General features: G+C 38.9%; 1 protein-coding gene and 1 long non-coding RNA gene across 2 annotated transcripts; one reads left to right on the top strand and one right to left on the bottom strand.

Moving 5' to 3' along the window:
• Positions 1–215: 215 nt before the first annotated feature.
• Positions 216–2,440, bottom strand: LOC103885956. Its single transcript, XR_649311.1, has 3 exons — positions 2,428–2,440; positions 924–1,190; positions 216–236 (listed from the first exon to the last, which is right to left on the bottom strand). It is a non-coding gene; the product is annotated as an uncharacterized LOC103885956 (long non-coding RNA).
• Positions 2,441–3,455: 1,015 nt separating this feature from the next.
• On the top strand, positions 3,456–21,886 carry RCN2 (reticulocalbin 2). Its single transcript, XM_003901247.2, has 7 exons — positions 3,456–3,817; positions 4,190–4,295; positions 7,326–7,522; positions 15,778–15,891; positions 19,098–19,194; positions 20,383–20,525; positions 21,045–21,886. The coding sequence occupies exons 1-7, from the start codon at positions 3,674–3,676 to the stop codon at positions 21,195–21,197; spliced, it is 954 nt and encodes a 317-aa protein (XP_003901296.1). The 5' UTR covers positions 3,456–3,673; the 3' UTR covers positions 21,198–21,886.
• Positions 21,887–24,158: the final 2,272 nt, after the last annotated feature.

Genomic DNA, 24,158 nt, shown 5'->3' with positions numbered 1-24,158 from the left:
CAAATCAATCACAATCCCCTGAACACCATCTTGTGATGCAGTTGCAATCAGAGCTGCATTTTCTCTTCCTCGGTGAGATCTGTGAATACCTAAGACTTGAATGCATGGTGTGACTATAAAGCCATGCCTGAGTTTTCTTAAAACACTCGAGAACTTACAAATTCAAGAAGTACTGTCTTTCAAAGTCACTCCGCTTGTTTCAGCTTTGGATTTCCTCCATGAAATTGTCTTCAGAGCTGGTTTAGTAATGGCAAAGTAAATCAATTTCATTATAATTCATAAGAAATGCTTGCTTAAGCCACAGTCTTATTCCTTTTTTCATGCCCTCTTTCTTAGTGTTCTTTATTTTTATTGCTAATGTGTTTGACTAAGACTTCAAGGTCCTATTGTTGAAAACCTGGAGAAAAGAGTATGGGAAGAGGTTCTGAGGCATAATAAAGTCTGGGGCTTGGGGAGGAGTACAGGGAGGGGGCTGGACAGTTTGAATGTTAGGCCCAAAGGTAAGGTGACCATAAAATTTATCACCCCATTCTGGTATACTTTTGAGTGTGAAATAGTCATGATTAATAATCATATCAGGTCAACCAAGATGTATGGTCACCCTATGTGTATACGGAGCAAGTCAAGGAAGGCACTCTAATAGCTGTCCACTCGGGCTACCTTTAGGGCAAGAGATGCACCAGTACAACTGGCCAAGGGCCGTAAATGTGAATTGCCGGAAGTGGAGGATGGCTTCTGTTTGAGGATGGAGCTATCATTGGGACAGATCCATCTTTAATTTAGGGAAATCTTATTCAGTGAAAAACAGTTACATTGAATTTCTTGGAAGTACTTCCAATAGGTTATAAAGATTTTGTGACTACTTACACATTCAGCTACTCCTTGGAAATGAAAAGATTTTTAAGGTATTATAATACACCTACACATTTTCTTGTCACCTTTTGAGACTCCACCATACCCCTGGAATTCTCACATTTCCGTCTCCCCTCAAAAGACTGACAAAAGATTAAACAGCCAACAAAATCCCCCTAATTGCATGATCATTCAGTCTAAGTTGTTCTCCCATTCACTGCCTTATAGTCTGTTCTTTTGTCTTGTGTTTTCCATCTGTGCAGTCTCATTGAGTTTGTTGGCTTTCCCACTTAAGTTGTTTATTGTGCCAAATCTCATTCATTCTGGTGGAAATCAGCCTGCAACACAAGGGTCCACGCCATATATATTAAGTATTGCTTTGTTTTTTAAGCCACTGCTTATTGTAACACACATCTTACCAAACTCAAAAAGCAAGAAATCAAATCTTTCTTTCAATAGTTTCAAAGTTAACTTTACTATCCATAATACGTACTTCTAAAAGAATTCCAGAATAGCTGAATTCATACATTTCACAAAAATTTAGGAGAAATCATACAGTTCCCTACCTCAAGGCTCTCACAGCAAACAAATCCAAAAAAATGATCAACTGTATACTTAACATTTGTGTACTTTATGTAAATTATACCTCAATAAAAATATAAATAAAACCAATTTTGCTATGTGCTATGGGCTTTTATAGGTCAAGAAAATTGATCTTTGGAGTCTCATAACACTTTTTTTCCACACAGGTTACTTATTTTAGATATTTATTTTTCCCTGAGTAAAATGGATTAATCACAAGTAATGACATTGGATCAGTCTTGCCTCTTTTAAGCATAGACCTTTACTGTAATCTGCTTCCAAACAATCCCAATAAAATCATGGATTTTAAGAGTCAAAAAGTTGCTCAGAGCCTTTTTCAGGGACTCTTAACTTTTTCTGCCACATGGATCCTTTGAAACTCTGATAAAAGCAAAGCTATAGATTTCCTCCCCAGAAATATACACATGCACAAAGATTTTGGGATAAACACACCACTGAAAACCATGCAGGGACCCACTTAGGAACCCAAAGATCTCAAATTAAGATCCACTGAGATAACACAATCCTTTTCCTCCAGATGAAAACAATAGACCCAGGGAGTGAAAGCAACCTGTTTAGGGGCTGAAGACAGAACCCAGACTTCTGATACTGTTTACTCCATTGTCTCTTCAGATATCATTAAGTTCCCTTGGCCCCCAAAACTCCCATCTGTGGATTTCCTGAGTTTAGAAGAACTTCCACAGTACCTTGTAGCCTACCTTTTGTAATTGGAGTCACACCGGAAGCTGGTCAAAGTTTACCTTTTACTTATTGGAGAACAACAGGTACAAAGCAGAGTTCCTTATATTAAATTGGGACATTTTTCTCTTTTTTTCCTTAAAATCCAAACGGAAGTGAAAATTAAAATCCAGCAATAAAGGGTTTTCTTTTTAGTTTAATGAAATCAACTCTAAAATTTGCTTTTATTTATACTCTGAAATTTAAAATTTTGTTCTTCGTTGATCTTTATAACATCGGAAAGATTGAACTTACACTTTGCTCTGTGAATCTTTCAATGTTCTGTGACCAAACAATACATTTCAATCCAACCCAGGAAATTTCTGCGACTTGTGCCCACTCAGTTTTGCAGTTTGGAACAGAATTCTTGCTCCCAATCCAGAGACTGAGAGAAATGAAAGAGGACCCAGAAAGCCTTTTCTTCTGTGTGAAAGGCCTGATCCTAAGTGGAGCAATCAATAAAGAAAAGGGCTCAAGCTGCAGCCTACAAATTCCTTAGAGTTTAATGTGTTCAGGATGAGGTGAAGAAATTACATAAACCCGTGAATAGACATGCAATAGAAGCCATGTGTATAGGCATTCTGTCCCTAAAGGTTTTGCTAGGTACTTACCAAGCTATTCCTTCTGTGCAATCATCTTTTGTTTCTGTACTTGCATGGATGAAAGCTGAACACTTATGTGCCAGCTATTGTTCTAAACCCATGACATTATTTAATCTTCACGACAATTCTTTAAGGTAGTCTTATTACTATGCCCATTTTATAGATGAGCAAACAAGTTTTCAGGGGCCAAGAAATGAGCAAGGTTATGTAACTTGTAAATCACGAAACTGAGCATCAGATACAAGCATCTAGCTGCACTTCCTGAGTTTGTACGTCCTACTCTGATAAAATAAGTAAGTAGAGATAAACTGAAGACTGGGAAAGAATACTGTTGGCCGATTCCTCAGGCAATTTTTTTCGATATTGTATTGTTGTCACAGAAACCTCCAGCCTCTCTCATTGATGGACAGTAGGAGTGACACATGGAGTGGACCAGGAGTTTATGGCAGGAACAAGGCTGACGGGAAGACAGGGCAGGAGTGGGGTGGAGGCGTGCTTTTCGAAGCGTGTCGGGGGAAAGAGAAGGCGCGGGTCGTGGGGGTCTCCCCTGTCTGCAGTCCCAGCATGGCTCCTGGAGCTCTCTGGGTGGCTGCTGACCCCGACATCGCGGCAGCCCGCCCCCAGCACCCCGCTGTCCAATCAGCGGCGCGCCTGGCCCCGCCACTCGGCGCCGGCCATATAGGCCTCCTCCTGGCGCGCCTCCGCACCGCATTGGTGGACCGGCCCCCGGCACGTCCCTGGGCGTTGTGGCCACCACCGCAGGTTCCGCCTCTCGTTCCCTCCGCCTTCAACGTACGCCGCACCGCCTCTCTGTAGCAGCCCGCGGAGCATCGCAGCCGGTCGCGGCCCTCGCCCGCCTCCCTCCTCGCATCTCTCGGTGTCCTCCGCGGGCCGGCGCGATGCGGCTGGGCCCGAGGCCCGCGGCGTTGGGGCTGCTGCTGCTGTGCGCCGCGGCGGCCGGCGCCGGCAAGGCCGAGGAGCTGCACTACCCGCTGGGCGAGCGCCGCAGCGACTACGACCGCGAGGCGCTGCTGGGCGTCCAGGTGAGGCGGCCAGGCCGGTGCTGGGAGGGCCGCGCCTCGCACCGCCGCCGCCTCGGGCTTTGTCCCGGGACAAAGAGGGGCGGCCGGGCGAGGCCTGGCCAGGTGGACCTGACAATGGGGGCCGGGTGGCGCAGCGCTCGCTCTTTGGGGGTCCCGGGGCCTGGAAAGCCTGAGGAGATAGCACGGCCCAAGAGCTGGATCTCTTCTACCCTCAGATCATGGAGGGTGTGTAGGGAGTAGGGGCCTTGAATGCAGGTGCGGGTGACCCCGAAACCCTTTGGCAAGGGGGTCTTCTAGTAGCCCTGTTTTTCTCCACCATTTTGCCCCACTGATAGTAATGCTTGGCCCTCCTGTATGTCCTTTCCCCCAAAGGAAGATGTGGATGAGTATGTTAAACTCGGCCACGAAGAGCAGCAAAAAAGACTGCAGGCGATCATAAAGAAAATCGACTTGGACTCAGATGGCTTTCTCACTGAAAGTAAGGACTGCCCTACACAACTAACAATGGAGACAAACACAAACATGTTAAGCAGGGATGTCTGCTGAATGTATAGATTGCTAGTGTCCCAAATTGGAAGTCCTGTGAGAAGGAAAAAAGGACATGGAGAATAGGTTTTATACCTGCAAATCTTTAGACCCTGAGAACCAAGTAAAACTTGGTGCTTTCTCCAGTTATATATAAACATCATTGACCCTATACTCTATGTGCAGGTCACACCTTGAGACACCCTCTTTCTCACATGACTTTTGTTAGTGTCAACAATATGATTTATTTTAGAGAAATAGGCCCCAAAACTTTACTGCAGTAAATAATTTGTTCTTTTGATATATGCTTCATTTAAATTTTAGGAATTTGCTTCTTTTTGTAAGCAAGTAGAAAAAGACCTGTTGCCTGTGAATTACGTTTATTACAACATTATACCAAAATATTAGAGCTGGTAGGGGCCTTAGGATCATCTCGTCCACATCACTTTGTGGAGATGAAGAGATGAAGCACATGAATAAGTGCCTTCTACAAATAAGTGACAAAGCTAGGACTAGAATCCAGGTGTCCTGCTCTTATTTCAGGTTTTAATATCCTTCAGTTAAAAAAAATCTGAGTGCTCTCAGGTAAATTCTCTAGTCAGAAATGAAATGCGCAGACTATTAAAAGAATGTGCTAAATAAATTGCTGTGCAATTGTCTCTCCCCATTGTTCAATTCAAATGATGTACCCTGTCAGCATTCCAAGTGGGCCCTCAGAAAAATTCAGGTTGTTACTGTGACTCTTAAGTTAGCTGTTTTTCTGTAACTCTGATTTAAATGCTGTTCATCATCAAGGAATGAAGTTGCTGGAGAAAAAAACTGGCAAATTTAAGTTGTGCTGTCAATGACATATTCACATTGGAACCCTCTGGAAGATTAAGGGCTTTTTTGTTCCACTTAATTAGACAATAATAGCAAAACCTTTGGACTCTGATTATCCAATCTAAGAATAAGTCAATCTTTGGTTATACTAGAGTAATCAAAGAACACAACACGTTGATTTGGAAGACTGCGTGGTACCTGTCTGGTAAGACCTAGATATGTTCAAATATTTAATAGTAAGGTTTTAAGAAGTTTAAAGTTAGAAAAATTTTAGTCCAAATATTCATTATACAGATGAGAAGAAAAGTTTGAGATGGTAAACTACCCCCTAATGGCAAAGCTGAAGTGTGAACCCACATTTCTTTCTGATCCCTGTTCCATTCTGTTTTCTTCTATGCCATTATGATCTCTTTAAATAAACTAGAAGAAAGACTCATGGTGCTTACAAAAGCCTTTATTCTACTTGAGGACCCTTAAGATAATTTTGGCAATTTACTCTTTGAGGGCTAGGTCTGGAATCAGATGTTAAGAGGTAGCAAAACTCAGTAGGAGCTTAGGCTTTGAAGCCAAACAGGTTTGAATCTGGACTCTGCTACTTACTAGTTATGAAGGCTTGGACTTTTCTGAACCTCAGTTTTCTCACCTGTATAATAGTGATGATTATAATTGCATTGTTTTGAAGATTAGAGGCAACAAGTATGGAGGGACCTGATAAATGGTATACTCATGCTGTCCTAACAAATATTCGTGTTCTTCCCTCCCTGTTTCCTTTAATGTAGTTTAGTAAATATTTCTATGAATAGATTTTTTTTTTTTTGAGGCAGAGTCTTGGTCTTGTCACCCATGTTGGTGTGCAGTGGTATGATCTTGGCTCACTACAACCTCTGCCACTCGGGTTCAAGTGATTCTCATGTCTCAGCCTCCCAAGTAGCTGGGATTACAGGCGCTGGCCACCATGCCCAGCTGATTTTTGTATTTTTAGTAGAGACGGGGTTTTACCCGAGATCAGGCTGGTCTTGAACTCCTGACATCAGGTGATCCGCCTGCCTCAGCCTCCCAAAGTGCTGGGATTACAGGTGTGAGCCACTGAGCCCAGCTGAATAGATTTTTTTTAAAGTTGATTCAGAAGTGGACATTTGAGTTTTAGAAACTTTTTTCCCATGCCTTCAGGTACCAAGTTAAGACAGATAGCTGTTGCAGGAAGGGCATAAATCACTACCCATAACTTTGTTAAAATTTCCTCCAGATGTTTTACGACATATATAAAGGTAATATACTGAAGCAGTGTTCTTAGTCACTTGAATATCTTTTCACAATTTAGGCCGTATCTACTTAACCATGTATTATTTTCTTAATATAGTTTTAATTCAACTCACATAAAATTTATTTTAAAGGAAGACTTTGTATCGCCTTCATAAATATAAAACACTATTTTTTATAATACATATTAAAATAAATAGCTATCAAAATATTTATGCTTCCTGAGAGATCTGTGGTAGTTAGCAAAGGTTTTCTGCAAGATTTTTTTAAAGTAAAGTGCTATTTTGGCCAGTTGGTAATTCATTCAACAAATACTTCCAGAGCCAGGAACTGTCTAGGCAGTTGATGTACATCAGTGAACAGAACATACCCAAACTTTTATGGAGCTTACATTATATTTAGATCATATGTTATAGTATAGAAGCTCCAGCTGGGCACAGTGGCTCATGCCTGTAATCCCAGCACTTTGGGAGGCTGAGGCAGGTGGATCACGAGGTCAGGAGTTTGAGACCAGCCTGGCCAATATGGTGAAACCCCATCTCTGCTAAAAATATAAAAAGTTAGCTGGGCGTGATGGTGCGCACCTGTAGTCCCAGCTACTCAGGAGGCTGAGGCAGGAGAATCGCTTGAACCGGGAGGCAGAGGCTGCAGTGAGCCGAGATCGCGCCATTGCATTCCAGCCGGGGTGAAAGAGCGAGACTCTGTCTCAAAAAAAAAAGAAAAGCTCCATGAGCTCTTCTAAACAACCTTTTCTTTCCTACCCCATTTCTATTAATACAACTAGGCCAATTTTCAGTATTTGCAAACATCAAAGATTTTGCCTTTTCAGAGGTTTGGAAATCCTTACTCTTAAGTATCAGAATTAACGTCACATACGTTGTGTTCTGGGAAATTCTTATAGGTGAACTCAGTTCATGGATTCAGATGTCTTTTAAGCATTATGCTATGCAAGAAGCAAAACAACAGTTTGTTGAATATGATAAAAACGGTGATGATACTGTGACATGGGATGAATATAACATTCAGATGTATGATCGTGTAATTGACTTTGATGAGAACACTGCTCTGGATGATGCAGAAGAGGAATCCTTTAGGAAGGTGAGTTCATGTGCACAAGCTGTTCCTTTTGATCATGTCAGTTCACTTTACCTTCCTGCATGAATGAGCACAAGAGGGCCTGAGGTCGTAGGCTGGATTGTCTTGTTCTCTAGGAAATCACCTGTTCCACTTCAGCAGTCATTTTGATGACTTCCTTTCTGGCCAGATTTAGGACTCTTGTTCTAGATTACCTACATGATCCTTGTATCTTTTTTTCTTAGCTGCATCATTTAATTGTCCTCATTTCCAGAGTTGCTTTTTAAATGTGTTTTGAATGTGTATCTCAATATTTTAATATCATTGAATAATCAGTTTTATCTTTATTAAGAAGACCATATGGCCCATTCCCATTTTTAAACATGTAGTTTTATATACTCACTTAAAAAAATCTATAGGTTCTACCTCTGTGGATTCAAGCAACTGAGGATCGTAAGTATCTAAAAAAGTAAGTATTAAAAAAAAAAAAAAAAAACTGTGTCTCTACTCAACATGTACAGACTTTTTTCTCTTGATTATCCTTAATATAGTATAACAGTGATTTATTTCTCATTTAAGTTGTAATTTGTATTATAAGTAATCTAGAGATGATTTAAAGGAGAGGTCCCCAACCTTTTTGGCACCAGGGACCAGTTTCATTGAAGACAATTTTTCCAAAGGACAGTGTGTGGCAGAGGGGGCAGGAATGGTTTTAGGATGAAATCGTTCCACCTCAGATCATCAGGCATTAGGTTCTCATAAGGAATGCACAACCAAGATCCCTCACATGTACAGTTCACAATAGGGTTTGCACTCCTATGAAAATCTAATGCCACCCCTGATCTGACAGGAGGCAGAGTAGAGCTCAGACAGTAATGCCTACCACTCACCGCTGACTGTGTGGGCCAGTTCCTAACAGGCCACGGACCAGTACCTGTCCACGACCCAGGGATTGAGGGTCCCTGATTTAAAGTATTCAGGAAGATGTGTGTAGGCTATATGCAAATACTGCACCATTTTATATCAGGGACTTAAGCATTCTCAGATTTTGATAGGGAGGTCTTGGAACCAATTTCCCAGGAATGTGTGAGGGAGGACTGTGTAACAAATTGACCATTGTAACCATTTTAAAGTGTACAGTGCAGCAGTGTTAAGTACATTGATGGTGTTGTTGCAACCAATCTCCCCAACTCTTTTCATCTTACAGAGCGAAAACTCTCTACCCATTAAACAATAACTCCCCATTCCCTCCTGCCACTAGCTCCTGGCAGCCACTATTCTACTTTCTGTCTCTGAATTTGGCTACTCTAGGTACCTCATCTAAGTAGACTCATACACTGTATTTGTCTCTTTGTAACTGGCTTATTTTTACTTAACATAGTGTCCTCAAGTTTATTCCATTTTGTAGCATGCATCAGAATTTCCTTCCTTTTTAAGGCAAAGTAATGTTCTGTTGTATGTACAGGTTGAGTATCCCTAATTCCAAAATCAGAATGCTCCAAAATATGAAACTTTTGGAGCACTGACACGACACTCAAAAGAAATGCTCATTGAAGCATCTTGGATTTGGGATTTGCAGATCTCTATGGGATCCTGCTTTCCATTGTTTTGGGTACATACCCGGAAGTGATACTGCTGGATCATATGGTAATTCTATTTTTAATTTTTTGAGAAACCACAGTACCACTTTTCATAGTGAGTACACTCTTTAAAATTAGTCCTTTTTTTTTTTTTTTGAGGCAGTATATCACTCTGTTGCCCAGGCTAAAGTGCGGTGGTGTAATCTTGGCTCACTGCCTCCTGGGCTCAAGCGATCCTCCCAACATAGCCCCTCAAGTAGCTGGGATTTCACACTGGAGCCACCACGCCCATCTAATTTTTGTATTTTTTTTGTAGAGATGGGGTTTTACCATCTTGCCCAGGCTAGTCTCAAACTCCTGAGGTCAAGCGATCTACCCACCTCAGCCTCCCAAAGTGCTAGGATTACAGGTGTGAGCCACTGCACCTAGCCCCAAATTACTCATTTTTTGAAAATTTATTATCACTATGAGTTCTAATGTGTCTCATGGTTTAATTTGTTGAAATATATGCTTCTTAATTAAGCAGAACTGAGGAAGACTAATTTTATTGGGGAATTAGTAAAAAAATTTTTCAAGACTTTTAGGAAGTCTATTAAACTAAAAGTATATCAACAGAAATGACTGAGCTTAAGGAATTGCTGTATCAAATACTTTTGTATTTGAAAACTAATTTTAAAGAATTAAAATATTTTTTATAGGTACATGATAGTTGTATTTACATACAGGGTACATGTGGTATTTTGATATCACACAAATATATAATATAATGATCAAATCAGGGTAATTAGAGTATCACCAAGAATTTTTTAAAGATAGCTTTTAATGTGTAGAAAAAAGTAAAAATAAAATCAAACATGCTGTTGCAAACTGTCCCAAAACATTAGTCAAGGGTGCTTGGAAAATAGTCAAGGCTCTTCTGTTTCTTAACTTATCCTGTTATGGTATATGCCTTTTAATTTTTATTGTGGCCATAATTTATCGTATTAAACAATATTGTGTAACAATGATTTACTCCTCATTTAAATTGTAATTTGTATTATAAGTAATCTAGAGATGATTTAAAATATTTGGGAAGATATGTGTAGGTTATATGCAAATACTATGCCACTTCTTATCAGGGAATTGAGCATCCTTGGGTTTTGGTATCTGAGGGAGGTTCTGGAACCAATTTCTCACAAATATGGAGGGAGGAGTGTATAACAAATTTACTATTGTAACTGTTTTAAAGTGTACCATTCAGTAGTGTTGTGCAGCTAATCCCCAGAACTCTTTTCGTCTTGCAAAGCTGAAACTCTGTACCTGTTAAACAATAACACCCCATTCCCTCCTTGGTAAATGCTTTCTAAATGTGCTATTTATTTAGAATCATATTGGCCACTTGAACTCTGTAAGCCACCACTAACTCTAAGTTGGTTAATTCTCTGCTAATAACTACACCATCAATGTGGAGGTTTGGGGCTCCATCCTCAGAGCCAGTCTGCTTAGCTTCACATTTAGCTCCAGCACTTCACAGTTGTGTAACTTTCGGTAAGTTATTAAACTTTCATGTGCTTCAGTTTCCTCATCTCCAAAAATGAGGATAATAATTCCCATTCAGGCCAGGTGTGGTGGCTCACACCTGTAATCTCAGCACTTCGGGAAGCCAAGGTGGGAGAATCACTTGAGCCCAGGAGTTCAAGAACAACTAGGCAATGTGGCAAGACGCCATCTCTATGGATACATTTTCTTTTTTTTTTTTTTTTTTTTTTTTTTTTGAGGCGGAGTCTTGCTCATGTAGGCTGGTGCAGTGGCGGATCTCAGCTCACTGCAAGCTCTGCCTCCCAGGTTTACAGCCATTCTCCTGCCCCTCAGCCTCCCGAGTAGCTGGACTGCAAGGCATACGCCACCTACGCCCGGCTATTTTTGCATTTTTAGTAGAGGCGGGGTTTCACCATTAGCCAGGATGGTCGATCTCCTGACGATCCAGCCCGTCTCGGCCTCCCAAAGTGCTGGGATTACAGGCTTGAGCCACCGTGCCCGGCCTATGGATACATTTTCTCCTTAAAAATTAAATCCTAAGTAATCTAAAGCTGTATAGTTAGCAAATGCCTAAACAAAATTTAAAAATTAGATGGGCATGATGGTCCATGCCTGTGGTCCCAGCTATTTGGGAGGCTGAGGCAGGAAGATTGCTTGAGCCCAGGCAGTCAAGGCTGCAGTGAGCCATATTTATGCCACTACACTGCAGCCTGGGCAACAGAGAGACCCCGTTTCTAAAAAATAAATAAAAATTTCTACTTTATTTAGGATTATAATAGTGTGGATAAATAGTAATAAATGGTAGCAGTTGGAGGGATAAGCAGTTCTGTTTTGATTTAAAAGAATATTGTTGAAGAAAGCATTTACAGTTCACATAAATATATTTAATCAACTTTTTAAAACTTTATGCATTTGTTAACTCTCACCTTTAGATTAGTTAGGATTTTCTTTTTTAAGGGGAAAACGTATCTTTTGTTTTTATTTGGGTCTTCATTCTATAGTGGACTAAAGTTAGTAAAACTCATTCTTTTTCTACTTGTAAATACTAAAGGAAAAACGAGTGGTGATAATGAGATTTGGGATCATCTGTCTATTAAGTATCCTCATTTACTATAGGAATTAACTTATCTTAAACCAACTTATCTAAAACCAAAGCATGGTATGGTATGATTTCCCTTCCTAGGAACAACAGAGAAGTTAAATACAGTATTTTTAAATCTTGCTGGAATTGGATTCTAATTGTGTTTTCTATTTTTATTTTTTTGTTACTCAAAAGACTTAATTACTCTCCCATTAAAAAATAAGAAGTGTGTGTTCCTGTATTCTTAGAAGGGGGTGATATAAGAGATGGTGCTGAGAAGAAAATCTTCACTTTGAAGAGATACATGACTCATAAATTGTTTATGAACAGTTCTTTTAAAAGGTGTCTGGTTCTAATTCTGCATTCCCTACCAGCTACTTAGAACGTGTTGATTATAACACTCTTCTTTTAAAGGATGAATTAGATGAATCTTAACAGCCTAAAGGAATTGATCGATCCCTAAAATGAACACTTCAATGGGAGTCCTTTTGGTTATTTTTTGTTTTGACAGCCTAGGAATATGTCTCTATCTTCATGAAGTTCTAATCATATGTTTTTAGAATTTGCTATAAGTAACTTCCTGTGTGTATGTGTAGTCCCAGCTGCTCAGGAGGCTGAAGTAGGAGAATTGCTTGAGCCCAGGAATTTGAGGCCAGTCTGGATAACAGTGAAACCTCGTCTCTTTAAAAAAAAATAACAATGTCCTAAAAACTGATGTGGAGTGTAAAGATGAACCCAGTGCATTATTTTTCAAAATAAAAAATAAAGGATGAGGAATCAATCAGTCTCAGTTATAGACTAAACACTATACCTTAAATAAAATAATCATAAAAAGTAATTGGATATGTGAATAAAATAAAGTTTTCTATACGAAAGTCTGTTAACAAAAGTCAGCTTGATATCTGAACTCTTCACCTTTTTTTTTTTTTTTTTTTTTTTTTTTTTTTTTTTTTTTGAGATGGAGTCTCTCTCTGTCACCCAGGCTGGAGTGCAGTGGCACCATCTCAGCTCACTACAGTCTTAGCCTCCCAGGTTCAAGTGATTCTCCTGCCTCAGCCTCCTGAGTAGCTGGTACTATAGGCACATGCCACCATGCCTGGCTGATTTTTGTATTTTTTTTTGTAGAGACTGAGTTTCACCACGTTGTTCAGGCTGGTCTCAAACTCGTGACCTCAAGTGATCTGCCTGCCTTGGCCTCCCAAAGTGCTGAGATTACAGGCGTGAACCACCATACCCAGTCTGAATTTTATCTTACATTTAGTAAGTTTTCATATAGAGAATAAAGAACCCTTTCAGGCTGTGAAATGCCTGAAGAAGTATTTCTTTATAATATAAAGAACAGTTATAGTCAACATAGGATAATTAAAGTTTGGGGACCCATCTGGCAAAAGTTCAAGTGTTTTTTGTTTTTGTTTTTGTTTTTTGAGACAGTCTTGCTCTGTCACCCAGGCTGCAATCTTGGCTCACTGCAACCTCTGCCTCCCAGGTTCAAGCAATTCTCCTGCCTCAGCCTCTCAAGTAGCTGGGACTACAGGCGTGTGCCACCACGCCCAGCTAAGTTTTTAGTAGAGATGGGGTTTCACCACATTGGCCAGACTGGTCTTGAACTCTTGACCTCAGGTTATCTGCCCTCGGCCTCTCAAAGTGCTAGGATTACAGGCATGACTGCTGAATGTGCATGTATAAGCAGTATTTATTTATGTACGATATAACCTTGCATATGGCTAATCAGAATTTTTAAGACCTAGTCGTTTGTTCTAGTATCACACATTATATATTTCCTCATGTAGAATCATTAGTCTACCAAAAGATGGCAGTTTTGTTCCTCATAAGTTTCTGTTGTCATCTAAAAATAAATGATTATGGTAGCTTTTTTATTACTATACATAACACTCACCCTCTACTAGAATACAAGGTTTTTATATAGAAGAAAAAGAGTGTTGAAGTTTTATGAAACTGACCATCTTTTTTGTTATTTTTTTAGGAATTTGCCACTTTGTATAAAACAGTCTTTCTGTTTTTGGCTTCTTCGATTTAATGTGAGCTATTCTTATTTCGTGTTCTTCAAATGGCCATGAAATGTGAACCAGAGAAAGCTACTCCTTTCACTTTTTTTTTTTTTTTTAAAGAAATCCCAGCTCATTGAAAGAGATCCTTTCTTTCCATAGGCAAATTTGGCCAAATTTAGCTCTTCTCCTGGAACATGGACCTTTTTGCTCCAAAGTGAAGGGTTCTTTCATAAGGAAATCTAAGTACTTGGTATTTTGAATAATGGTTTATTCAAAAAGAATTTGATTGACTCAGCAGAATACCTCAAATTCTTGTTTGTCTGCTTTTTCCATGTTAAACCTGAACATAAAATACAAATTATTTGGTCTAGTTATTTAAAATTATGAAACATTAAGTTAAAAGGAGCTATTTGGAAACAAGTTTTTTTTTTTTCTGTCATGATTGGGTGAATATAACTGGCTTGTAGAGTCTAGATGTTAATAAAACAAATTCTTTAGGGAAAGAGGTGAGCCTCTCCGCTGTATATCAGTAATTGTAAAAGAACTAGTGTTTAGGTAAATGACTGCTACCTGACCTTTATTATTCTAGAAAACTGGAAAGGGCATTTTTATTCAGTAGTGAAACACTTAAAAGCTTCTAAAATATTTGAAATTGTGCTTTAAAGAAATGCACAGTTTAATACATATCAGTTTATAGGAAGGAAAGGTATTCCCAGAAATTCTTAAAACAGAAATTACACAGGATTAGCAATATAGCATTATTGGCTCCCAAGGCTCTTGGTTACAGAATTACCATTGAAAATTTTATCAAAAGCAGCCTTGTCCCTGATAGCTACCGAATTATTTAGAAAAAGGGGGGCGGAGGGGAAGATGGGAGAGAAAGTAGAAAAGGATGTGTGTTTATTAAACTTCTACATGGGATCCATTTAAACTTTTGATGTATTTATATCTGAATATACAGAATTAACACTATAAAGAGCCTACTAAGACTAGACTTCCTGGCTGAGCATGGTGACTCATGCCTGTAGTCCCAGCATTTTGGGAGACTGAGGCAGGTGGAGATCCTGAACTCAGGAGTTTGAGACCAACCTGGGCAACGTAGTGAAACCCCATCTCTATCAAAAATACAAAAAATTAGCTGGGTGTGGTGGCACACGCCTGCGGTCCCCACTACTTGGGAGGCTGGAGTGGGAGGATCACTTGAACCTGGGAGGTGGAGGTTTCAGTGAGCTGAGATTGCACCACTACTCCAACCTGGATGACGCAGTGAGACCTCATCTCCCCACCCAAAAAAAAAGGAAAAGATTTCCAAATATTAGGTACATATGCTAATATTATGAGATTCTCAACATAACAAGACTGTTTTTCTGAAACAATAATGTATTTTTGAAAAGTCACTTAGAGGACCAGAAACAATTTTTAAAAGCCCTATCAAGATTTAATATGTGGTATAAATTTATTGACTTTTGGGCATTCAAAAAAGTATTGAGATTAATTATTAAAGTAGACTGTATAGTACTGTAGAAAGAATAGGGAGGATCCAAGTTCAGTAGTTTTGTTTGTTTTTTGAGTCAGGGTCTTGCTGTGGTGTGAAGGCTGGCCTTGAACTTCTGGGCTCATGCAGTCTTCCCAAGCTGCTGGAACTATAGGCGTGTGCCACTATGCCATGCTCAGTATTTTTAGCTGTATTTCTGACTTATCAAATCATTTAATCTGCTTTTCTATCAGTGATCATTAAATACTTAATACTTAAGGTTTATTAATTGTGTGGGAGGGATTCTCATCCCAATTGCTTATTAGAGATTTTTACCCCAGTTTGATAGATGGGAAACCAGAGAGGTTAAGCAGTTTGCGCTGACACCACAGCTAGTAAGTGGCATTGCTGGAATTCAGGTCTGGGTCTATATGACTCTAGAGCTTGTGAGTCTATCCTGCCTTTAATACATGTATTTGTATAGCTTACCTTCAAAGGGATGATGTGAAGATAAATGAGATAATGGATTGGAATGTACTTTAAATTTCACAAAGTTTGTATTTTTCAAAGTATTTAAAATGATGTGATATACTAATGAGAAATTTTAATTTTCAAAGCTTCACTTAAAGGACAAGAAGCGATTTGAAAAAGCTAACCAGGATTCAGGTCCCGGTTTGAGTCTTGAAGAATTTATTGCTTTTGAGCATCCTGAAGAAGTTGATTATATGACGGTAAGAAAGACACATTTTTAAGAGAATTACTGAGTGACCAAAACTTTAAAAAAATATATTTTAAATATTTGTGGGTACATAGTAGGTGTGTATGTTTATGGGATACGTGAGATGTTTTGATACAGGCATGCAATGTGAACTAATCAAATCATAGACAATGAGGTATGCATCCCCTCAAACTTTTATCTTCTGTGTTACTAACAATCCAGTGAACACTTAGTTATTTTTAAATGTATAATTAGTTATTACTGACTGTAGTCACCCTGTTATGCTGTCAACTAGTAGATCTTATTTATTCTTACTATTTTTTTTGTACTCGTTAACTGTTCTTAGCGCCCCCTCCCCCAACACTTCCCAGTCTCTGGTAACCATCCTTCTACCCTCTATGTCCATGAGTTCAATTGTTTTGATTTTTAGATCCTACAAATGAGTGAGAACATGCGATGTTTGTCTTTCTGTGCCTGGCCTATTTCACTTAACATGATCTCCAGTTCCATCCATGTTGTTGCAGGATCTTTCTTTTTTATGACTGAACAGTTCTCCGTTGTGTATATGTACATTTTCTTTATCCATTCATCTGTTGATGGACACTTGGGTTGCTTCCAAATCTTGGCTTTTGTGAACAGTGCTACAACAAACATCGAAGTGCAGATACCTCTTCGACATAGTGGTTTCCTTTCTTTTGGGTATATACCCAGCAGTGGGATTGCTGGATCATACGGTAGCTCTATTTTTAGTTTTTTGAGGAACCTCCAAACTGTTCTCCATAGTGGTTGTATGAATTTATGTTCCCAAGTGACCAAAACTTTAAAACTTGTTCATTAAGTTGTTAAAATAAATCGTATAATCAGAATTTTAAGAGATACACAGATTTAAAATGATCCTAATTCTCAGCACTTAAAATTAGGAGTGGTAAGGAGGCTTTCTGGTGGTGGCAAAGTTGCTTATTGGGAGGGAGAAGGTGAAGGACTGAATTTTAAAATCTTTGTACTATGTGTGAGCAGCAGGCTTCCTCAGGCTATTTTTTCTCTCATAACTATGTTACCTTCAGTGCCTTCCTTATCCTTTTGTAGCTTTCAGACTTTTTTTTGGTTTTTCAATATTAGTAATACTAGGATTTCTGTTTAATTTACAGCATCACTTATGAAAGCTTTTGGTCTGGAAAAACGTCATGTTTGGATTCTTCTTCATAGGGTTGGTAGGGGTGCAGCTGCTTATAACTAGTAATGTTTTTGCAATTTTAAGCATAATGAGTCCTCTTGTCCCTTTAGTATTTAAAAGAAGTACCAGTTTTTCAAAACTTTTGTTGAATTGTAAGTTTAACTCAACAAACATTAACTGAGTCCTGATTGTGACTTGGCCAGGCTTGAAAGCATAAACCATCACGTTGGAAAATAAAGACTAATGTAACAAATAGCTTTTTAAAAAAGAGACTAAACATTTATATTGAAGTCTGTTGCATGACATCAGCCTCCAGCTACGTGGCGTGGTTCCCTGGATATTTCAAGGAGGGGAGATACAGCTTTTTGTTTAATGTGTCATGGTAGACCCTGCTGCCTTGCATAACAAGGCTACAGATACATTTTTCTCCATAGCTCAGTGGTAAGACACTGTTATTAATACTACTTCTCTTGCCATTGTGAAGCTTCTAATTTCTCATTGGCACAGAATACATGACCCAGTTTAAGAACAATGCTGGGTGTAATTTAAGTGCCAAAATTAAGTTGGGACAAGCTAATTGAGCCCAAAGAGTGACAGGCAAAGGATGGTAGATCTTGATTCTCTGGAGAATAAGGAACAATTGAAGACTAAAGAGGGGAATTACCAGTAAAAGCAATGAAATAATTTAGGCATTATGTAATATGGCCCAGAGTTCTATCTGGCAATGGAATGAAATAGATTTGGGCAACATTTTGAAGAAAGCATATGTAGGAATGTTGACTTACTAAATAAGTGTTAAGGGAAGGTAAGAGTCAGAGATGGGCCAGGCATGGTGGCTCACACCTGTAATCCCAGCACTTTGGGAGGCCAAGGCAGGAGGACCTCTTTAGGCTAGGAGTTCAAGACCAGCCTGGACAACATAGCAGACCTTGTCTCTACAAAAAAGTTAGCCAGGTTTGGTGGCATGCACCTGTGGTCCTAGCTACTTGGAAGACTGAGGTGAGAGGATCACTTGAGTCCGGTAGTTTGAGCCTACAGAGCCACTATTATTGTGCCGCTGCTCTCTAGCCTGGGTGACAGAATGAGATCCTATCTTAAAAAAAAAAAAAAAGTTGGGGGTGCTAGGCAGGGTGGCTCAAGCCTGTAATCCCAGCACTTTGGGAGGCCGAGGCTGGCAGATCATCTGAGATTAGGAGTTCGAGATCAGCCCAGCCAACATGGCGAAACCCTGTCTCTACTAAAAATATAAAAATTAGCTGGGTATAGTGGCATACGCCTGTAGTCCCAGCTGCTTGGGAGGCTGAGACAGGAGAATTGCTTGAACCCAGGAGGCAGAGGTTGCAGTAAGCCGAGATCACACCATTGCACTCCAGCCTGGGCTACAGAACGAGACCCCATCTGAAAAAAAGAGATAGGAAGATATTGAGGAAAGTACTGAAACAGCTGGCCATTGAACAAGCAGTTGTTTGATAAGAAGCTTTGATAAGAGGGAGGAACAGGTTTGGGGGCAGTTTGGGATGGATAGGGCGAGGTTTGCTGAAGGGGAAGCAAGGAGGTTGAGGTATAATGGCAGGCTGGCACATTTTAGATCTGGAGGCAGAACAGCAGTTCTAAGGTAAGGGCTCTTTTAGAGTTGTCTATGGATTAGAGGGCAAATGGAGTTAAAGACAAGGGTAGTACAAGATGTCTTTCTTGAGAGGGAGAGATGTGTAGAAAATAGCCTGAGTGTAAAGCTGAGGTTGTTTTTGAGAGTGAAAGTGGAGTTCTTCACAATATCAGAAGCTTAAGGATGTTGAATTTAAAGCTACATAGTACTCTAGGTTTTATTCTTGCTTCTAAATTCCAGTGTTTAGAAGGATTGTCTTGAAGACATGGACAACCAAAATGATTTTTCCTGTATAAGTACCTTACTAGCTGATTGCACCACTAGAACTCCAATAATTATCATTTATTTCTAAAAGTTCTGTAGTACGATTGAATCAGATGGCGGTGAGACTGAACATTTTGTACCTTTTTTTTTTTCTTTTCTGATGAATGTGGAATAGGAATTTGTCATTCAAGAAGCTTTAGAAGAACATGACAAAAATGGTGATGGATTTGTTAGTTTGGAAGAATTTCTTGGTGATTACAGGTGGGATCCAAGTAAGTCACCTGGGAGAATGTGAAAGGTGAAAAGGAACTGAAGAAAGAGACAGCCTTGCTCATTGAAAGCTCTCTTCGACAGGAAATGTAATGAGGATCTGTGCCTGATCCTGCTTGTTTCATTAACTGTAATGCAAGTTCAACTAATGGATTTATAGCTTATCTGAGAACACTGTCTTGCTTACTTTTACTTCCATGTCTAGAGTCAAACATTTTTCTTTCTTTTCGAACAAATCTAATTTTATTATCAGTTTAAATGGGGAAGGAAGGAAGGTAGATTTTTTTTTTTTGAGACGGAGTCTTGCTCTGTCGCCCAGGCTGGAGTACAGTGGCCGGATCTCAGCTCACTGCAAGCTCCGCCTCCCAGGTTCACGCCATTCTCCTGCCCCAGCCTCCCGAGTAGCTGGGACTACAGGCGTCTGCCACCTCGCCCGGCTAGTTTTTTGTATTTTTTAGTAGAGACGGGGTTTCACCGTGTTAGCCAGGATGGTCTCGATCTCCTGACCTCGTGATCCACCCGTCTCAGCCTCCCAAAGTGCTGGGATTACAGGCTTGAGCCACCGCGCCCGGCCGAAGGTAGGTATTTTTAAACAAAATCCTGTGCTGTTGCAGGTGGATCTTAAAAAAGATAGAAACATAAAATACTACAAATACTGATGTAAACACAGTATCAGAAGCTTAGTAGAAGGTGAATAAGTGTTTGAAGTTAAGAGTTCGCTTTTATATAAGCAGCTGTTTTTTCAGACTGTTGCTTAAAGACACCAAACAATGCCATTTTTAAATTGGTCACCAGTTTTACTTATTCTGATAGTCACTTTAAAATTACACATGGCATTACTTTGTGAAAACATGTAAGAAACTTTGTATAGAAACATGATATACAGTAAAACATTACCCAACCTCACATTTGGGAAAACTAGATATCAGAACAAATAGCAGTTAACAAAATTACTAGTTTGTGTTAACATCCAGTGATTTTAAAACTGGGTTATTTAGACTTGTGTCACTTTTGAAAATTGCTATATATTTGTACTTATGTCAGGACTTTTCAGTTAAGTAGTTCTGTTTTATTGGGCTTTCTTTAGTAAACTTTAAATTCACTTCCTTTATTCTAGAGATATACCAAACTTTTTTTTGGATACATGTGATATTCTTGTGTATGTATATTTGTTTTTTTTTTATGTTAAGCTGCAAATGAAGATCCAGAATGGATACTTGTTGAGAAAGACAGATTCGTGAATGATTATGACAAAGATAACGATGGCAGGCTTGATCCCCAAGAGCTGTTACCTTGGGTAGTACCTAATAATCAGGGCATTGCACAAGAGGAGGTAAGTGTTACAGAACAACTGTTTCTCTCCACCCCCTCCTCCAGATTTGGTGCTGGGGTTTTGATAGGAAAAGAAGTTCAAAATCTTAAGCCAAAGAAAAAAGTAATGGAGTTATTTGGGATTGATGCATTGCTGTGTTTTGAATTTACAAAGTGTTTTAGATTGTCAGGGAGACAGAGAAGTTAAGATTGTGTCATGTATTAATTTGAGAGTACAGTGAATAGAATAATAGTTTGTATTTACTTACAGGGACTCAAAGTAGGTTATAATAATTTTGCCTTGCCTTGATATATCCTGGATTGGATTTGAGTAGAGAGAGAGAGAACCCAGTAGAAATGAAGAAAGGAGATAATGGGAAAAGCAGTAGACAGACCTGGTTACATGTAACATTTTTAGATACTTAAACAATAATGAGTACTTGTACACCTGGATGATTTTGACAAGTCAGATCACATTAAATTGTGAACATCTTGCTGAAAATACTTATTACACTTGACACTTTTTTGTTTTGTTTTGAAGGCTCTTCATCTAATTGATGAAATGGATTTGAATGGTGACAAAAAGCTCTCTGAAGAAGAGATTCTGGAAAACCCGGACTTGTTTCTCACCAGTGAAGCCACAGATTATGGCAGACAGCTCCATGATGACTATTTCTATCATGATGAGCTTTAATCTCCGAGCCTGTCTCAGTAGAGTACTAGCTCCTTTTATAATTTGTTACCAGCTTTACTTTTGTGATAAAATGTTGATGTTGTATTTTACACTCTTAAATCTTACCACAGTCAGAATTATCTTAATGTAGATTATAATTTTGGTTTTTTAGGAAAAAAAAACCCCAAATACCTGATAATTTATTTCAAAACATATTGAAGCAACAAAACATTAATATTGTGCCATATGACAACGAAGTCTTTCCTAAATACTCCATCCGTTTAGTACTGTATTGTGGAATATTTGAGTTCTATTTCCATACTTGAAAACATGGAGGATTTTAGAGTTGCCTGAACAATATTATTTAAGTAGTATGTGACTGAGCTATAAATTTTTGTTTTTGTTCTAAGTAGATTTAATTTGGGAACTGACAGGACAGTGTTTTTAGGTTTAGCATTTTGTTTAAAAACCTTTAAAGAAACCTTTAGAAGGACTTAGACCTCACGTATTAATGTTGAGAAGGTCTGCTTAATTTTAAAATGGTTTCTATAAAGGGTTTTATTGTATGAAATAGAACTTTATATTTTTGCATATGTATAGATAGTAATTATATTTAATGTATAACTATAGCATTAAGGTGAGTGGAATTTGACATTGTCCAAATCTTTTTCATTTTTGAGTGATTAAAAATGAAATGTCCTATCTTTTTATATGTTTGTTTGCTTTTCTTTAATTTTTCAGATAAATATTGAATTTAGCACAGGTTTTGTGGTATTGTACATTACCTTGCCTCATCCATTCCTTTATGTGGGTGGTTCCCAAAACTGTCAGATTATTCTTGCTGCATTTTCTTTTTTTTGATAAGGCAATCATAATATTGAATGTGCAACTGACACATTTTAATTGGTCTTGTAGCAATTGTGGTTTTGCTGTTTGGGGCTGGAAATAATCTTGAGTAATGCAGGTTGGAATTACAAATATAGCTGGTCAGATACCAACAGTAGAGCTCAATATCAGTTTCACTGAAATTAAAATCATACTTGATAAGCATGATAATCAATTTTAACCTAATTCAGTAGGTCAGTTTATTTACCTTTGGTGGAGATGGGATAGGGAAAAGTAAAGGGAGGAGTTAATTTTCTTCTAGTTCTGATGTACAGAGATAGTTTTTCTTTTTCTTTCTTTTTTTTTTTGTTTTGAGACGGAGTCTCGCTCTGTCTCCCAGGCTGGGGTTACCAGGCGCCTGCCACCATGCCCGGCTAATTTTTTTGAATTTTTAGTAGAGACGGGCTTTCACTGTGTTAGTCAGGATGGTCTCGATCTCCTGACCTCGTGATCAGCCCGCCTCGGCCTCCCAAAGTGCTGGGATTACAGGTGTGAGCCACCGTGCCTGGCCTCTAGTTCTTTCATTCTTTAAATCACTTTTATTTGTGGGTGAAGAGATCAGCTATGCATTCTCTTAATCACTTTCCAGGCTAAAGTTGTCTCATATACAGCACACTTCGCATTCCGGGGTCTCAGCAAGTACCTATGACTTTGAGAAGACATGAAACTTTTTTGACTGCACCTATATACCTCTCTACTGCTGCATCTTTGCTGATGTGAGGTGTGCTTGCAAATTGTAAGCTTTCACACCTTAATGAGTGCTTGCTTACTCAGGTATCTAAAGTAGTACATGGTTTTCATTTTAACCTACAATATATGTCTGGCTATAGCAGTTTAAGAATTACAGATTTACCACTATCACTCATCTGTCATTTGTCAGCCTCACTGAAGCTGGCATATTTGAAATCACCAGTTTGACTAGTGTGTTAACTATTTGTTTTTCTCTCTAGCTTCTCCAAAATCTATGCCAGAATAGATCATCAGATATGGATTCTATTTCAATCCTTTGCAGAAATGCAGTATCTGTACTACTTTCCTTCCTAGCATAAAGAAAACTACACTTGCCAGCCCTCTTGTAGGTAGGCGATGGCTAGTTCTGACCAGCTAAACATGGGTGGAATTAGTGTGTGTCACTATCAGACTATCTCATGACAAACCCCTTTCCTCTGCCACAGCACTGTGCAGGAGGCCTCAGCTGAAATGGTGGAGCCACAAAATCAAAGTGGCTTTGATCTTGAGTCTGTGTAGGTCAGCTGGATCCACAGTGGGCTTTGTATGATGAAAAAATAAGCTTTTAGTATGTTAAACCACTGAGATTTGGTTGTGCTTTTTTGTTTTTAGCCACAGCAGAGCCCATCCTGCCGTGACTGAGTGAAGATTTCGCATTTAACAATTGGCTTTTTATAAGCATGCAGAGAAAAAGAATCATCTGCTTGAACAGAGATGCTATATCTACTGCTGAGTCAAAATAGAAAACTTTCTTTTTAAGGCTTTTTTTTTTGGATTTGAATTTTAAATAAGACTCTTTTAAAATAAAACTTTTATTTTGGTTTTAATATAATTAGGATAATTTGAATTTATCCTTGAGCATGAGAGTAAAAATAGTTTGAGACTTTCTGAATCATTGGCTGATTCTGCCTGAAGGACTTAATCACTTCCATTATTTGACTTCAGGTACAACTTCAGAGGGGAAAAGTTGATGGGATGTGCACATGTTGGCTCATCCGTAGTTCTGATTGGGCCAATTTGCAGGACAGAAAATGACTGTCTAGATTATGATATAAATTTAAAGGAAGCCAGGACATTCAGAGGAAAAGCCAGCATATCATGTTTGCTTTACTTAGTTCTTTCCTTTGCAGTTTTAAAAATAGGCTTTATTTTTTTAGTGCTGTTTTATGTTCACAGCAAAATTTTATGTTCACAGTAAAAAGTACTGCAGAGTTTCAGTGTGTCCCCTGCCCTACATGTGCACAGCCTCCCCCACTATCCTACATCCCACACCAGAGTGGTACATTTGTTAAAATCAGTGAAACTATATTAACATATCATCATTATCACCCAAAGTGCATAGGTTGCATTAGGGTTCACTCTTGGTGC

The sequence above is a fragment of the Papio anubis genome, chromosome 7, assembly GCF_008728515.1.
Source record: "Papio anubis isolate 15944 chromosome 7, Panubis1.0, whole genome shotgun sequence".
NCBI classification, from domain to species: domain Eukaryota; kingdom Metazoa; phylum Chordata; class Mammalia; order Primates; family Cercopithecidae; genus Papio; species Papio anubis.
The sequence above is the reverse complement of the archived record's forward strand: the minus strand, read 5'-3'. Positions and strand labels throughout refer to the sequence as shown.

Excerpts from the sequence above, each read along its gene's own strand:
- RCN2 (XM_003901247.2), top strand. The coding sequence starts at position 3,674 with ATGCGGCTGGGCCCGAGGCCCGCGGCGTTGGGGCTGCTGCTGCTGTGC. Across the intron at positions 7,523-15,777 it reads AAGAGGAATCCTTTAGGAAG|CTTCACTTAAAGGACAAGAA; the intron begins GTGAGTTCATGT and ends TAATTTTCAAAG. Across the intron at positions 20,526-21,044 it reads AGGGCATTGCACAAGAGGAG|GCTCTTCATCTAATTGATGA; the intron begins GTAAGTGTTACA and ends TTTGTTTTGAAG.